A 15,273-nucleotide genomic window follows, 5' to 3' on the forward strand; every position below is an offset into this window, starting at 1 on the left:
GATAAAGGAGTGTAATTTTTTAATTCAAGTACTCAATGATTCAAAAAAGCCTTCCTTAGTGACCACCTAAGTCATAATCAAAATTATGAATCATGAACTCCCTTTGACTAAGGATTGATGAAAGTAAAATTGTATTTGAACTACCTAAGGCTATTAATCAATTTTCTATTGAGGTTGTTTGTTGTGGGTTGCATTGGTCACAACAAAATGGAAAAAGAACATCATGGACAATTTCGTGACGACCTTTGAAGTTGAGCATCTTTGATAAAGGCGAAGAAGGAGAAGAAGAGAAAAATAACTAAGCTACGGTTGAGAAGAAAAACATAGAGAATGAAGGAGAAGAAGCGGGCGCATGGAGGCTTGCATGTGAGGCGATAAGAGCGAGGTTGCATATGTGGAAGAGAATATATATATATAAAAGGAGAGAATAGATCTTCTTAAAAAAAATTTAATTCATTTTAAATCGATTGAACCCGTTTAACCCAATTAAACTTGATTCAATCATAATTTGATCAAATCAACTCTAGTTTGAAATAACATACTCCTTATCTCCACGCATATTCAATCGATTTTGATCAACCTCAATTCGTTTTAATTCAGCACTTTCACTTTGTGTTTAATAATTCAATTCGTTTATTATTTTATTTTATTTATTTTGTTAAAAAAATCTCATACTTAACAAAACTTATGTAGATAATAAAAAAAAAATCGACTAGACTATAATTCAAGACAACCCTTCCTTGGATTCATCATTGTAGACAACCATGCTCATGTAGTCATTGTTGTTGTTAGATATTGGGGTCTTAACGGACCAATACAATTTTGTAGAAAAATCAGAATGTCATCAATTGATGAAAGTCGTAATTGACTTCAAAATCGAAATCTATGTTTCGCGTAGAAAGATTTAGACTATTAATTTGCTCAAAATCGATAAATGAGAAATTAATTATTTAAAGTCAAGCCCAAAATAACATTAATTGTTGATTAATGTTATATATAAGGAAATGCATAGGGAATAGTCCCACATCGAAAATTTTCGATGAGTTTCCTTTCCTTATTAATGATGCTGTGTTAATGGAATTAACATAAAAAGCTCATGTGTTCTCTCAGGGGCGAGCAGGTGCTCGCAAAGCCCGCCACCTGCCACGCATGCACGTGTGCGCAATGGACGCTTTGTTGGCGCATTTTGCACTTTGCACGTACGCGTCGTCGCGAGGAACTTAAATTTATGCTCCATACGACATTGCAGTGCCTACATGGCACTCGGGTGACGTGTCAGACGTGGTAATGCCTATGTGGCATCTACGTGGGCAAGAAGAGAACTATATTGTTGATTGGGCGAACGGATGACAACCGTTAATTAAAGAGGTGTGATGGATCGCATGTGATGCGATCTGGGGAGTCGGATCACGAAGAGTCACGATCTGACCGCTTGGGATGAGACTTGATCTGAAACGTCAAATCAAATGGATCATTAGATCTAGATCCGACGGCTGATGATAAGAGGAGAGATCTAAGGGTCACAACCCTTCAGATCTGATGGATGAAATTAAAGTGGGTTATGTGAACGGTTACAACCCTCCAAATTGGACGATCCAGATTGATCCAGCCCAAAAAACACATCCTCTCACCCAAAGGGCATTCAACCTCTTCATTTGGTATAAATAGATCCCTCCAGATGCTGGAAAGATCATCGAATTCATCGATTCTACTCTTCCTTGTGCATTCATCTCATCTAATGCATTCGGAGTCCAAAAAGCCTACGAGAAGGTTCGTCGATCTCGAAATTTGGAGTGCTACTATTCCGAGACGTTCGTCGTTGTATCTTGGAACGAATTGCTGCTATCCATTAGCACCGTAGCGGAGCAATATCGTTTACGAAGATAGTGTTGAACACTAGCTTCAACGATCTGTATCAGTTTGCGTACTCCCGGAGCAACCGGGACAAACAGTTGTTTGGTTCTTGCAATCACCAACTTGTTCGAGGCACACTTCTCTCGATCCTCATTTGGCAAGTGATCCACGGTACATTGAAAATTAATTCTCATGTGATTAAGAGAATAGTCTCATATTGAAAGGGAAGAATTGATGAAATTGGCTCCGATATGAATAGGAGAATAGTGTGGCATTGAGAGTTTTAAGGTAACATGATTGATTTATATGTCACAATTATAAATGGATGAATGTTTATGGATGGGAGTCTCTCTTTCATGCATGCGCTTTTAGAGTGCAATTCCAGTATTCGAATTGCATTAAACCTAATTGACTTGTATACGAGCATAAACTATTTTGAGTTAATGAGCTTAATGACTCAGTAATGATCATTAAGCGATGTGATTAATAACTCGAGTTGATGTATTTTAGAAAACAAACATCCTACGAAATCTCTAAGCACCGAAGAGGGGACAAATCTTTTTTAAAAAATTATGTTAAACATAGACCTCAATAGTTCAATCTCTAATTTTTTGATTTAACCTTGTCTAGGCCTCCTGAGTACTCTGACTGACTTAGTTTCCGAGTCATCTTGTCGCTTGATTTATCATTCTTCAACTCAATTGTTGAATACTCCAACTTGATTGAGTGTCTTGAGTTCTCACACTCGTCATTTTCTCCCGAGCTACTCGGTCCGCTCAACTCTGTCTCCCCGATTGACTTTTAGCTCAGTCGCCGAGTACTCGACCCAGTCAAGTGCCCGAGACTCATCAGTGCCTGCTCACTTTGACTTCCCAAGCATCCCTGCGTAGAAAAAGTATTCTCAAGATTTATAATCCTGCAGGCTGATCAGATAAATAGATTATTTGAATTTAATATTTTATTTATAATTTTGTATTGCCCCACTCCAACAACAACAAGGTCATGTTGACACCATCTGAGTTAGAGGAGGTGGGTAGAGTTGGTGAGGATGGATCACTTTGGCAGTGACTTTGCTCAATGAGGGTGACAATCTATTTTATCTATATAAACATTTAAAATAATAGCTATTTTATGCTACAAAATACAACCAAAACATCTAGAGGAGGTGGTTGACCAATTTTTCACTATGAAAATAATCTCCTGCCTCTCAAAAGAACATGTATCAGCAATCTCAAAAGAATCATATCCTATGAAACATGTAAATTCTTTCAACAATTGAAGCTTCTAACGCTCAAGGCAGAAGGAATTACAAAGAAAAGCATTCCGATTACAGAATTCTCTAGCCGCAACAAGAAAGCCCAAGCTCAATCAAGCAAATCTGAACTCTGAGGCTTGATCAATGCATCAGCAGCTTTAAGTAGTGCTATCATAGCCTTGTTAGGAAACATGTTGTCAGCTTTCATCCTGCCCCTGAATCCATAAGCTGGTTTCTTTGCGTTTATGTAGGCCTGGAGTAGGTACTGATACGGTTTCAATCTTCCGACATATCTGGCCTGCCTCAGACGCTGAAAGATCTTCTCGGCATTATGGATGTCTCCCCTCTTGGAGTACTTCTCCAACAGTGCCATATATGACATGAATAGTGGCCTATCCTCGGTGCACTGCGATGCTTTCTGCAATATGGAATCAGCTTTCTCCAGTTCTCCAGCCTCCGCATACAGCTTTACGAGTGCATCCCAAGTTGGAGGACCAATATGACAGCCATCGTCTGACATCCTCTTAGCAAAATCCTTTCCTTTGGATTGCAGTTTATTGCTCGCGTAGACATTTAATAAGGCGACATAGTGCTTTGCTGAGACCTTTGTCCATACCTTGATCATGTCCTCAAAGACTTCCTCTGCCTTTTCAACATTCCCAAGTTTACCCCATGCCTTAATTGCAGCTAAATACTCATCGAGTCGTTGGCTAGACTTGCAAATCTCCCATATCCTTCCTACATCATCTGCTTTACCAAGAGCAGCATAAAGAGGAAGAAGAACCTTGCGTGCAACATGATTCTCCTCTACGTGATCGCCTTCTATCTCCTTTAAGACTGCTTCTGCTTTCTCGTTGAGGCCAGCAAGACTATAGTACTTAACAGCCATACCTTGAATCGTTAAATCAGGCTTCAGGCCTTTAGCCTTCATTGTATCTATAATTTGCTCCATGCCTGATATGTCACTCGCACGACATTTTGCATCTATCAGTAGTCTGTAGGTTAAGAGACATGGTTTTATATTTTCCTTTTCCATCATCGCGAGAACGTCGGCAATCTTCTTCTGGTCAACCCTTTTATAAAGCATCAGTAACTGATTGCAAGTAAATTTTGTGATGGGGAGACCAAGATCCTTAATTTTGTTAAACACCTCTTCTGCTTTCCTTAAATTGTTAGCAAGGGCACAATTAGCAAGAAGAGTCCTGTAAACCACCTCACCCTGAAGCGATACTGGAATTTTCTCTAGATAATTCTCAGCTTTCTGAAGACCATTTAGTTTGCAAACCAAATCCAAACGAGAAGCATAATCACGCTCGAGAAATTCAATCTGTTTATTTTCTTCGAGCCATTCGATGAACTACAAAAGATCACAGAAATTACAGCGCAAGTATTGAAAAAAATGACTAACAAATTGAAAACTCAAATAACAATAAAATATTCCACAGACACTGTCTTGTTGATTTACTATAAATTCATGTAGATGCGCACAATTGTTAGATTTATTATAAATTTTCTTCCAAACTTGGGAGGAATTATTGAAATAAATCGACAAAAGAATCAGTCAGTACAATAAACAAATGCATGAAGGGAACTGGAACAGCTTTAAAAAAGAAAAAAAAAAACAACAACAAAAAACTAGGACAATCTAAATGCATATTGCAAGATGTTATTCTTATGGTTGCAGTGTAGAGACCATATATTTGTCAACTTAACCAGGACAAAACAACAACAACGAGAAAAACTCTTTTAGATTGGTTCGCAATTGTATATATATATATATATATATATTGAGGATAATCTACACAAAACTCCTTTAGAACCACGGTTTAACAAAGAAGATGAATAGTCAGGCAACTGCTAAGGTATGTTTCATATAAATCTCTAGTGAAAATCTTAGGCTGATTAAATTAATTAAACAGTGAAAATTCTAATGCTCGAGACATAATTTTCCAAGTGTTTAGACATTCATGTCACTTAAGTCTACCACGTGAACATTGAGATTCTGCTAGCTAGTGTCAGGTCTAGAATAGAAGATCTTTTTGCAAATAATTTTCTCTCACCTAATAGAACAGGTCCGATAGTATTTTCAACAGGTGAAAATAATTGAGAAAGCAATGATAGATCGACTTAGAAAGCATTGAAAATAATTGAGAAAGCTATTTCAGTTCAGCAGAATATAAGTTTGTACAAACTGAAAATATATTTAGAGGATAAGAGTAACACCTGTAGAGCCTTTGCATAAAGCCGGCGCTTCCTAAGAATCAGCATTGCAACAGAGATTTCACCTCGCCCCAAAGGATTGCCGTGTTTCACCCACTTATTAAGTACACTATTAAGAGAGTATCGTGGAGCTCTGATTATGGCCATGGAAAGCGGAGATTCAATCCTCTTTCCCAGTGATCTGTTTCCAACAAAATCTGATTCACCACCCAAAATCCCTTCTTCAGTTTCAAACTCCTTATTCTCCACTCTTTCATCCGGCTCTACCATATCTTCAGCAGGCTCGTCTAGTTCGGAAAACCTATCCTCAGAATCATTATCCTTCTCGCCTGATATTGCTCCAACATGAGAAGAAAGATTCCGCGACCATAGGAGAGACCTTGTGAAGTTAGGACATCTACTAGAGTATGACTTTGACAGTGAGAAATACTCCAATATGCCAAAACATAAGTGAAAGTTCCCTTTTTCTTGCACCAAGCTATTTCTCGATAATTCAGATCCATGGAAACATCCACGAGCCACCATAATGCTGATACTATGACCCCTGAGATTACCATAAAATCAAAGAAAATACCAATGGCAAACATTTAACTTCTACAATCTACTATTAATCTTTCTTCTTATCAGTCCTTAGGATAAGATTTGCCAAAATATGTTATATTATGTGTTTTCTCTAATAGCCGGCTAAATTGATCAGTGTCTATTTATCTGTGATGAATGGAACAAAAATGCAATTGTCAACACTAGAATCTCAGCTCCAAAAACGAAAACTTTGCGCCATTCACTTGGTCTTCAAGAATGTTGACCGATGCAAGAGCACATGCAGTAAGCGGAGAAAAAGTGGCAAAATTAACAAGAATCTCCATTTCCACTAACACGTTTGACAGACAGATGAACCAAATGTCTAATGCATCAATATTTGTCAAAGAAACCAACTTGCAACCACGGAACTCACATAATGTAAGTCTTATTCAAAGTCCAAGAATTTCTAAATAAAAGGACTATTATGGATGCGCCAAACATACATGATTAATCAAAGATGCACAAAAACATCAACAAACCAAATAGCTTGAACTAAAAAAAAACAAGTTTTTCATAAAAAAGCCAACGATAAACGATGGAGAAGGCACAAAGCAGGTAATATTGTGTCAAGATAAGAACTTCCTCCGATTCTAAAGTACTCACCTCGCGGAGAGGGTAGCAGCTCTTCTTAGGGCAGGCATGGCCACTCCACTTCCTATTCTCCGACTGGAGCTGATCGAAAAGGAAGAGGACGAAAGAAAGATCTTCTTGCGAGCTCCCAGCAGTCTGAGAGGACCGGGGAGCGTCAAATGTGGTCCTGGTGCGTGCCCCTGCCTAAAACCCTAAACCCTGTAAAAGCTCGGGCCGGCTCCCGTTTTTGGGGCTGGCTCGGAAATGCTGACGATAACAGACAATTTGGAATAAAACGCTCGCTTTCAAACGAGTTGATTTTAATTTGTGGGCAAAGATAAAAGGGCATTTTTTTTATCGAATCATCGAAAAAGCATCTTATTTTAAGAGCAGTATCGTCAGACTAGGAATGCTGATGCAAATTAAGCAATTGAATTCAAGAAATCCAACTACAAACTCAAATGTCATCACAGTCATTAGGGTTAAGAGGTTTAAGACATTATCGCATCTCGATTCTCCAGATCCATATAAAATGTATCACAGCAATCTCAAAAGAACATGATATCGTATGAAACATGTAAATTCATTCTACAACCAGAGCTTCAAATGCTTAGGGCAGAAGGAATCATGAAGAGAAACATTCCAATGACAGGATTCTACAGCAGCATCTGAGCTAGATATCAGGAAGACGAGTAATGTTTTCGATTGAACAATAAAGCCCAAGCTCAATCAAACAAATCTGAAGTCTGAGACTTGATCAATGCATCAGCAGCAACAAGTTGTGCAACCATATCCTTGTTAGGATGCATATTGTCAGCTTTCATCCTGTCCCTGAATCCATAAGCTGGTGCCTTGGCATTTATGTAGGCCTGGAGTAGGTACTGATACGGCTTCAATCTTCCAACATATCCAGCTCGCTTCAGACGCAGAAATATCTTCTCAGCATTTTGGACGTCTCCCTTCTTGGAGTATTTGTCGAACAGCGTCATATATGAGGAGTAATGGGGCTTATTCTCAGTGCGCTGTGATGCTTGCTGCAATATTGAATCAGCTTTCTCCAGCTCTCCAGCCTCTGCATACAGATTTATCAGCACATCCCAAGTTACAGGACCAATATGACAGCCATCATTCGTCATCCGCTTGGCAAAATCCTTTCCCTTGGATAATAGTTTATTGTCCGCGTAGACTTTTAATAGAGCAATGTACTGCTTTGCTGAGACATTCGACCATACCTTGATCATGTCCTCAAAGACTTCCTCTGCCTTTTCAATATTCCCAAGTTTACCCCATGCCTCAATCGCAGCTAAATATTCATCGAGTCTTCTGCTAGACTTGCAAATCTCCCATATCCTTCCCACATCATCTGCTCTACCAAGAGCCGCATAAAGAGGAAGAAGAACCTTGCGTGCAACATAATTCTCCTGGATGTCATCACCTTCCATCTCCTTGAAGACTGCTTCTGCTTTCTCATTGAGGCCAGCAGAAATATAGTACTTCGCAGCGGTACATTGAATCATCAAATCAGGCTCCAGCCCTTCAGCCTTCATCATATCTATAATTTGCTCCATGCCTGATATGTCACTTGCACGACCTTTTGTATCTATAAGTAGTCTGTATGTTAAGAGAGATGGTTTTATATTTTCCTTTTCCATCATTGCGAGAACCTCAGGAATCTTCTTCAGGTCTACCCTTTTATAAAGCATCAGTAGCTGATTGCAAATAAATTTTGTGATAGGGAGACCAAGATCCTTAATTCTGTTAAACACCTCTTCTGCTTTCCTTAAATTGTTAGAAGTGACACAATTAGCAAGAAGAGTCCTGTAAACCACCTCGCCCCTATGTGATACTGGAATTTTCTGTAAGTAATTCTCAGCCTTCTGAAGACCATCCAGTTTGCAAATCAAATTCAAACGGGAAGCATAATCGTGCTCAAGAAATTCAATCCGTTTATTTGCTTCAAGCCAATCCATGAACTACAAAAAATCAAAGAAATGACTGTGCTAGTTTTGAAAAAAAAAGTAAAATATATGGAAAATTCAAATAACAATTTAAAGACACTGTCTTGTTGATTTGCTATAAATATGATGTAGATGCAGACAACTATTAGTTTTACTATAAATTCTCCTCCAAACTTGGAGGAATAATGAAATAAATCAACAAAAGAACGCGTCAGTACAATAAACAAATTCATGAAGGGAATTGGAACAGCCTACAAAAAGTAAAATAAACAAAAAAAAAAAAATAGAACAATCTAAATGCATATTGCAAGATGTTATTCTTAGGGTTGCAGCACAGAGACCAAATATTTGTCAACTTAACAATGATAAAACAACAATGAGAAAAACTTTTTTAGATTGGTTCATAGTTGAATATATGCATATTGAGAATAATCTACAAAAAATTCCTTTAGAACCATGATTTAACAAAGATGAATAGTCAGGCAACTGCTAAGGTATGTTTCATATAAATCTATAGTGAAAATCTTAAGTTGATTAAATTAACTATACAATAAAAATCCGAATGCTGAAGACATGATTTTTCAAGTGTTCAGACATTTGTGCCTATCAAATGAGCATTGCAATTCTGCTAGCTAGTGCAGGTCTAAAATAGATCTTTTGGGGAAAAAATCACTCACCTAAACAGAACAGGTCCGATAGTAGAGAAGATAATTGAGAAAGTGTTGATAAATCAACTTATAAAGACAAACTGTATCACATTTTCAACCATAGCAGGAACCAGGTAAATCCAATGCTTGACAGACTCAATCTGATACTGTGTACCCGTGGTTTTGTTTGTTGATTATCTTTTATATTGTCACCTTTTTTGGTTTTAGTGACAAAACGAGAAGCACTTTATAACTCCTATCAATGGACTAAGACGAAAACATATGATGCCAAATATTAGCCAATGATTCAAACCTTTTTACCAAGCAAAAAATATTCACCATGATGGTGCCATGCATAATAGTGCTGCAGCAGTAACATACAACTATAACAGTCAGCAAGAAAAAGCTAACACAGCTGCAGCATTCAATAGAAGAGACTCAAGACAAAAGGACCAGAGTAAAATATGTGGCACTTTAATTCTTAATCCACTTAACCTAATCCAAATGCACATTCAAAATATGATCGTGGCTTGATCCTACAAGACATTTTTTGATCGAACAAAACTAGGGAAAAAACTATGGTGAACAGGAAATGCTTTAGGAAATAACCAAGCAACATACAACAGTCTTAAGAGTGAAAGAAGCAGGTATTCATTATAGCTATTTCAGTTTAGCAGGATATAAGTTAGTACAAATTGAAAATTTATTTAGAGAATAAATGTAACACCTGCAAAGCCTTTGTATAAAGCCGACGCTTCCTAAGATTCAGCATCACAAGAGAGATTTCACGTCGTCCCAAAGGATTACCTTCTTCCACCCACTTAATAAGTATGTTATTAACAGAGTATCGCGGAGCTCTGATTATAGCCACAGAAAGTGGAGATTCAACCCTATTTCCCGGCGATCTGTTTCCAACAGAATCTGATTCACCATCCAAAATCCCCCCTTCAGTATAAAACTCCTCATTCTCCACTTCCTCATCTGGTTCTACTGTACCTTCAGCAGCTTCATCTATATCAGGAAGCCCATCCTCAGAATCATTATCCTTCTCGCCTGACCTTGCTCCAACATTAGAGGAAAGATTCCGTGACCATAGGCAAGAGCTCTTGAAGTTAGAACATCTACTAGAGTATGACCTTGAAAGTAAGTAATTCTCCAATATGCCAGAACATAAACGAAAGTTCCCTTTTTCATGCACCAAACTGCTTCTTGATAATTCAGATCCATTGAAAGATCCACGAGCCACCATATTGCTATTATGACCCCTGAAATCACCATAAAATTAGAGAAAAGATCAATGACAAACATTTAGCTTCTACAAGCTACTATTAATCTTTCTTCTTATCAGCCCTTAAGATAAGATTCACCAAAATATGTTATATTATGTGTTTTCTCTTAGAGTCAGCTAAATTGATCGGAGTATATTTCTCGGTGATGAATGAAACAAAAGCATCAACACTAGTCTCTCAGCTCCAGAAATGAAAACCTTGCACCATTCACTTGGTTTTTGAGAACGCTGACGATGCAAGAGCACATATGGTTAAGCGAATAAAAAATGGCAAAATCAGCAAGAACCTCCATTGCCACTAGCACAACATTTAACAGAAAAGTGAAGCAAATGGTTAATGCGTCAATATTTGTCAAAGAAGAAAACGACTTGTAACCGTGGAACTCACCTAATGTAACTCTTCTTCAAAGTCAAAAAAAAAAATCTCTAAATAAAAAGGAAGATTATTATGTGTACGGGTGCGTCAAGCATAAATGAAAAAAATCAAAGATGCAGAAAGCATCAACAAATCAAATAGCTTGAACCAAAAAAACGAATTTTCATCACAAGCCTCGGTTAAACGATGAAACAGCCACTAAGAAGGAATGTTGTGCCGAGATATGAACTTCCTCCGATTCTAAAGTGCTCACCTAGCGGATAGGGTAGCAGCTCTTCTTAGGGACGACATGGCCATCCCACTTCCTATTCTCCAACAGGAGCAGATCGAAGGGAAGAGGTGGAAAGAAAGATCAATCCCTTGCGAGCCCTCAGCAGTGTGAGAGGAGCGCGAAGTGTCAACTGTGGTCGTGGTTCCTCTCTGCTTAAAACCCTAAACCCTAAAATCTCGGGGCGGTTTTGTATTTTGGGCTGGGCTTGGCAATGCCGACGAGACCAGACAATTTTGCAATCAAACACCGCATTTTTTTTAAAACGAGTTGATTGTATTTTTTTTTTATTTTTCTATTGGAAATTTATTCATTCTCGTATTAAATAAATTGAATATGGTTTTAGTATACGAGCACCGTTTATGAATTTTTGGAAACTTATTCTCGAGAAGGATTACAAAATGTATGATGATACATACATACAAGTCTCTTCAATACGATACAATAAAAATTGAATGCTCCGGCTCAAGCTCCCGCCTCGACGCTTGCTCGATATCATGTGTTGATCTCATCTCAGTCTCAAATCCCCGACCTCAAGCTCTGGGTCAAGTTTTGATCTTGGCGCTCGCTCGGCTTCACGTGCCGACCTCATCTCAGCCTCGAGTCCCCACCTCGAGCTCCAGCCTTGACATTCGTTCGGCATCACGTGCCAACCTCATCTCGGCCTCGAGTCCTGACCTCGAGCTCTAGCCTCCACACTCGCTCGACATCACGTGTTGACCTAATTTCAGTCTCGAGTCCTGACCTCGAGCTCTAGCCTTGGCACTCACTTGACATTACATGCCGATCTCATTTCGACCTCGAGTCCTGACCTCGAGCTCCAGCCTCGGCACTCGCTTAGCATCACATGTCGACCTTATCTTAGCTTCAGGTCCCTCATCTTAGGGCCTAAGGAGTCGATTGACCCGTGCAATAAAGAGAGTCTAAGACTATTTCTTTAAAAAAAATAAGAAAATATCCCTAAAAAACACAGACAAAATTAGAATCTTTCTAAAACTGGAATGGATATTTCAGAATAATATTTTAAACGGATGTTAACAATCTATAAAAGAGAACCCATACTCATGAACACAGGTATGCACAGATCAATCCTAATTTCTTCAAGTCATTAAAACTCCTTCCTCACGCAAAAATTTTAACTTAAGCATCGGAGTGGCTTGTCGGGACCCATCCCCGACGCCATTCTGACTCTCTTTTTAAGTATTTTTCAAGTCCCTTTATCTTTCTCGACAACTATTTTCAAGGAGCGTGCACGTTAGCAATTCCTGAATCGACGGCTTGATCATCTATGGTGTATTGGTTGGAACAAATTGACGTCATCTGTAGGAAATTTAAGTCGAGATGCTACGATGGTTAACACTGGAGGAATCGTTGGTGAGCATGGCTCTGCTGAGAGGAAAAGTTGTGGTGACAAGATGATGGTCACACTTGAAAAGATCAATGAATTAGTATTTCAGACAATGTTAAAGGTACTATAACAATACTCATTATTACCTCTTCAGGAGTTCCTTTACCTTCCCCGGAAGATCCCTTCCCCCATAAAAAATTATCGTTATCATTGGATGGAGACATGCCCATTATGAACTCTTTTAATAAGGAGGCAGCAACTTATCCAGACGAAGATTCACATGAGTCAAGAGCTGAAATGTCGTTGCTTGACTATAAGGACATGACAACAATTGCGGAAGAGATAAACATACTCTGAACACTTTTCTCTAGAAAAGTCCTAGATTAGAATTGTCTCGGCACTTCCGACAACCACAATTGGGAGAATACACCGAATCATCATATCCAAAGGACCACTTGTGCCATTTCAAGAATTATGCTCTATTACATTAGTATCTGGATGGAGTTAAATGCCAAATTTTCTTAACCATCTTGTCGAGCTCTGCTCAGAGGTGGTTCAACCGTCTTCCTATTTCATCCATACATTCCTTTACTGATTTCAAAACTGTTGTCCTTCATCAATTGTTAGTAGCAAAAGATATCAGAAGACACCATTAAATCTATTTACCATGAAGCAAAAATCTCGAAAAACTCTTAGAGAATACATCTAGCAATTCGACCGGGTCGTTTGGGATGCCCCTACCACCCCACAAAAGTATTAACCAGTGTCTTTTCTCAAGGATGTATAGATGGAGAATTCTTCAGATCCCTAGTGAAAAAATCTCCTGTCAATTAATTCAAGTTGTTGGAAAGAGCCGAAAAGTGTATACATCTAGAAGAAACACAACTTACCCATTGGGACAATAGCTCGAGATCAGATAAGAAAATCTCTCAATCCACAACTAATAAGGAGACATCACGATTCAACTATATGCCCTCCAGATGAAAAGGACGTACACTACACGTCGTAACCTCTTTCCTTGTTCCTGTAGAAACATCCTGTAGAAACAACCACTCATATCCCTATAGAAGAGCATGTTTGTTTATGTACTTATCATCAATCGTCTAGTCATAACACTAATGAATATAAGCAGTTGGCACAAGAGGGAGGTCGAGTCATCAAAAAATAACAAGGAAAGAGAGCTTCATCCCCCCATCCGGGCATCCAATCCCCCATAAATACTCCCGATAGAGAAATATAGAAGAATGAAGGAATAAGAGTCGAACTAATCCCACCAGACATCAAGAGACCAAGTCCCCCCGACGACACTCTCCGAATCCACATCAGAATCATCAAAATGACTGAAGAAAAGATCATTCTCATCTAGACCAAGCCCATCAGGATAATGCTCCTCACCGGGGCATCATTAATATGATCTCGGGAGGACCTACAGATGGAGATCCTAATCGTGCAAGAAAAACTAATGGAGGAAGGTTGGAAAGTTATGATATTAGTGCTAAGAGGGGCAAATCAAAGGGATCCATTATCAGTTTCGGTCTATAAGACTTGGAAGGAGTCTCACTCCCCACAATGACACCTTGGTCATTCATGTCGTAATAGCAAATTATGACATAGCTTGGATATTCATTGATACAGGCAGTACCATTAATATATTATTCAAAGAAGCCTTCAGCTAGATGCAAATAGACTTAAGCAGAGTTGAAATTTATTTCCACACCTCTGCTTGGATTCACTGGACATGAAATACAGCTGTTAGGACAGATTAGGCCTCCTCTTTTTGGGACGAGATCCTTTAATCTGAACTCCAAGTGTAATTTTTATAGTGGTAAATGCTCTCTCCTCATATAATATCATTCTGGGAAGATCAACACTCAATACATTCTATGTCGTAGTTTTCACTTTTCATCAAAAAATAAAATTCTCAATAAATGATCAAATCGGCTCGGTGAATAGAGATCAAGTTGTCTCTCGAAAAATGCTACACAGTCATGGTTCATGTTGATATCAAAAAAAGTAGGGAGAACCCTGCGGGATGAAGTACATTCTTTATAGGAAACACCCACACCCCAATTATCACAAGAAAAAGAAAGAGAAGGTCGTGCCTAGGTTGTTAGACAGAGTCACTCAAATCTCCGCCAATCTAACACCTAAATTAAAAATTAAGCTAATTGCCTACCTCATCCAAAATAATGATGTATTTGCTTGGGTTCCTCAGGAAGTTATAAGAATAACCTCCACCATAATGGAATATTGGCTCAATAGCCTCCCCGATTCTAGACTTGTGAAACAGAAAAAGAGACATTTCGGATTTGAACAAGATAAAGTAATTCAAGCCAAAATCACTAAACTTCTCGAAGCTAGGCATATTCGAGAAGTTCAATTCTCAACATGGCTTGCAAACATAGTGTTGGTCCCAAAATCTGGAGGCAAGTATTATCTGTATCGATTTTCGAGATCTCAATAAAGCATATCCTAAGGATTGTTATCCCCTCCCTAGAATTGATCAATTAGTGGACTCCACCTCAAGATGTGAACTCATATGTATGTTGGATGCCTATCAAGAATATCATCAAATTCCATTTGCCGAAGAAAGTAGGAAAAGGTCAATTTTATCATCTTGGAAGGAACACAGTTATGTCTTTTAGGTTGAAAAATACAGGAGCCACCAATCAGTGACTCATGGATAAAGTTTTCAAGCACCAGATAGGTACAACGTCGAGGTATATATAGATGATATATTAATCAAATTAGTTCAAGCTGAGAACCTGATCAGCAATATTAAGGAAACATGTAATACTTTGCAAAGATATAATCTCAAATTAAATTCTAACAAGTGCCTATTTGACGTCAAAAGTGGTCAGCTCCTGGGATATATAGTAACTAAAAGAAGGATAGAAGTCAATCCAA

The 15,273-nt window shown here is 38.5% G+C and overlaps 2 protein-coding genes and 1 pseudogene across 2 annotated transcripts; all 3 read right to left on the reverse strand.

The window, feature by feature from the left end:
* Positions 1 to 3,078: 3,078 nt before the first annotated feature.
* On the reverse strand, positions 3,079 to 6,587 carry LOC141833740 (pentatricopeptide repeat-containing protein At1g80270, mitochondrial-like). The gene is made up of 3 exons (XM_074721237.1): positions 6,515 to 6,587; positions 5,333 to 5,873; positions 3,079 to 4,466 (listed from the first exon to the last, which is right to left on the reverse strand). The coding sequence occupies exons 1-3, from the start codon at positions 6,550 to 6,552 to the stop codon at positions 3,219 to 3,221; spliced, it is 1,827 nt and encodes a 608-aa protein (XP_074577338.1). The 5' UTR covers positions 6,553 to 6,587; the 3' UTR covers positions 3,079 to 3,218.
* Positions 6,588 to 6,933: 346 nt separating this feature from the next.
* LOC141833487 (pentatricopeptide repeat-containing protein At1g80270, mitochondrial-like) lies at positions 6,934 to 11,116 on the reverse strand. The gene is made up of 3 exons (XM_074720946.1): positions 11,004 to 11,116; positions 9,814 to 10,351; positions 6,934 to 8,454 (listed from the first exon to the last, which is right to left on the reverse strand). The coding sequence occupies exons 1-3, from the start codon at positions 11,045 to 11,047 to the stop codon at positions 7,207 to 7,209; spliced, it is 1,830 nt and encodes a 609-aa protein (XP_074577047.1). The 5' UTR covers positions 11,048 to 11,116; the 3' UTR covers positions 6,934 to 7,206.
* Positions 11,117 to 15,108: 3,992 nt separating this feature from the next.
* LOC141833880 (pentatricopeptide repeat-containing protein At1g80270, mitochondrial-like) overlaps positions 15,109 to 15,273 on the reverse strand; it is a 3,668-nt pseudogene continuing 3,503 nt past the window's right edge.

Source organism: Curcuma longa, chromosome 8 (genome assembly GCF_044706935.1).
Source record: "Curcuma longa cultivar G26 ecotype Majalengka, Jawa Barat chromosome 8, ITB_CL_G26_1.1, whole genome shotgun sequence".
Lineage (NCBI taxonomy): Eukaryota > Viridiplantae > Streptophyta > Magnoliopsida > Zingiberales > Zingiberaceae > Curcuma > Curcuma longa.

Bases quoted from the DNA above. Each gene is read 5' to 3' on its own strand.
- LOC141833740 (XM_074721237.1), bottom strand. From the start codon at position 6,552: ATGCCTGCCCTAAGAAGAGCTGCTACCCTCTCCGCGAG. The intron at 5,874-6,514 runs GTGAGTACTTTA...TGGTAATCTCAG, and splicing joins GCTGCTACCCTCTCCGCGAG to GGGTCATAGTATCAGCATTA. The intron at 4,467-5,332 runs GTGTTACTCTTA...GATCTTTTGTAG, and splicing joins TTTATGCAAAGGCTCTACAG to TTCATCGAATGGCTCGAAGA.
- LOC141833487 (XM_074720946.1), bottom strand. From the start codon at position 11,047: ATGGCCATGTCGTCCCTAAGAAGAGCTGCTACCCTATCCGCTAG. The intron at 10,352-11,003 runs GTGAGCACTTTA...TGGTGATTTCAG, and splicing joins GCTGCTACCCTATCCGCTAG to GGGTCATAATAGCAATATGG. The intron at 8,455-9,813 runs GTGTTACATTTA...GATTTTTTGTAG, and splicing joins TTTATACAAAGGCTTTGCAG to TTCATGGATTGGCTTGAAGC.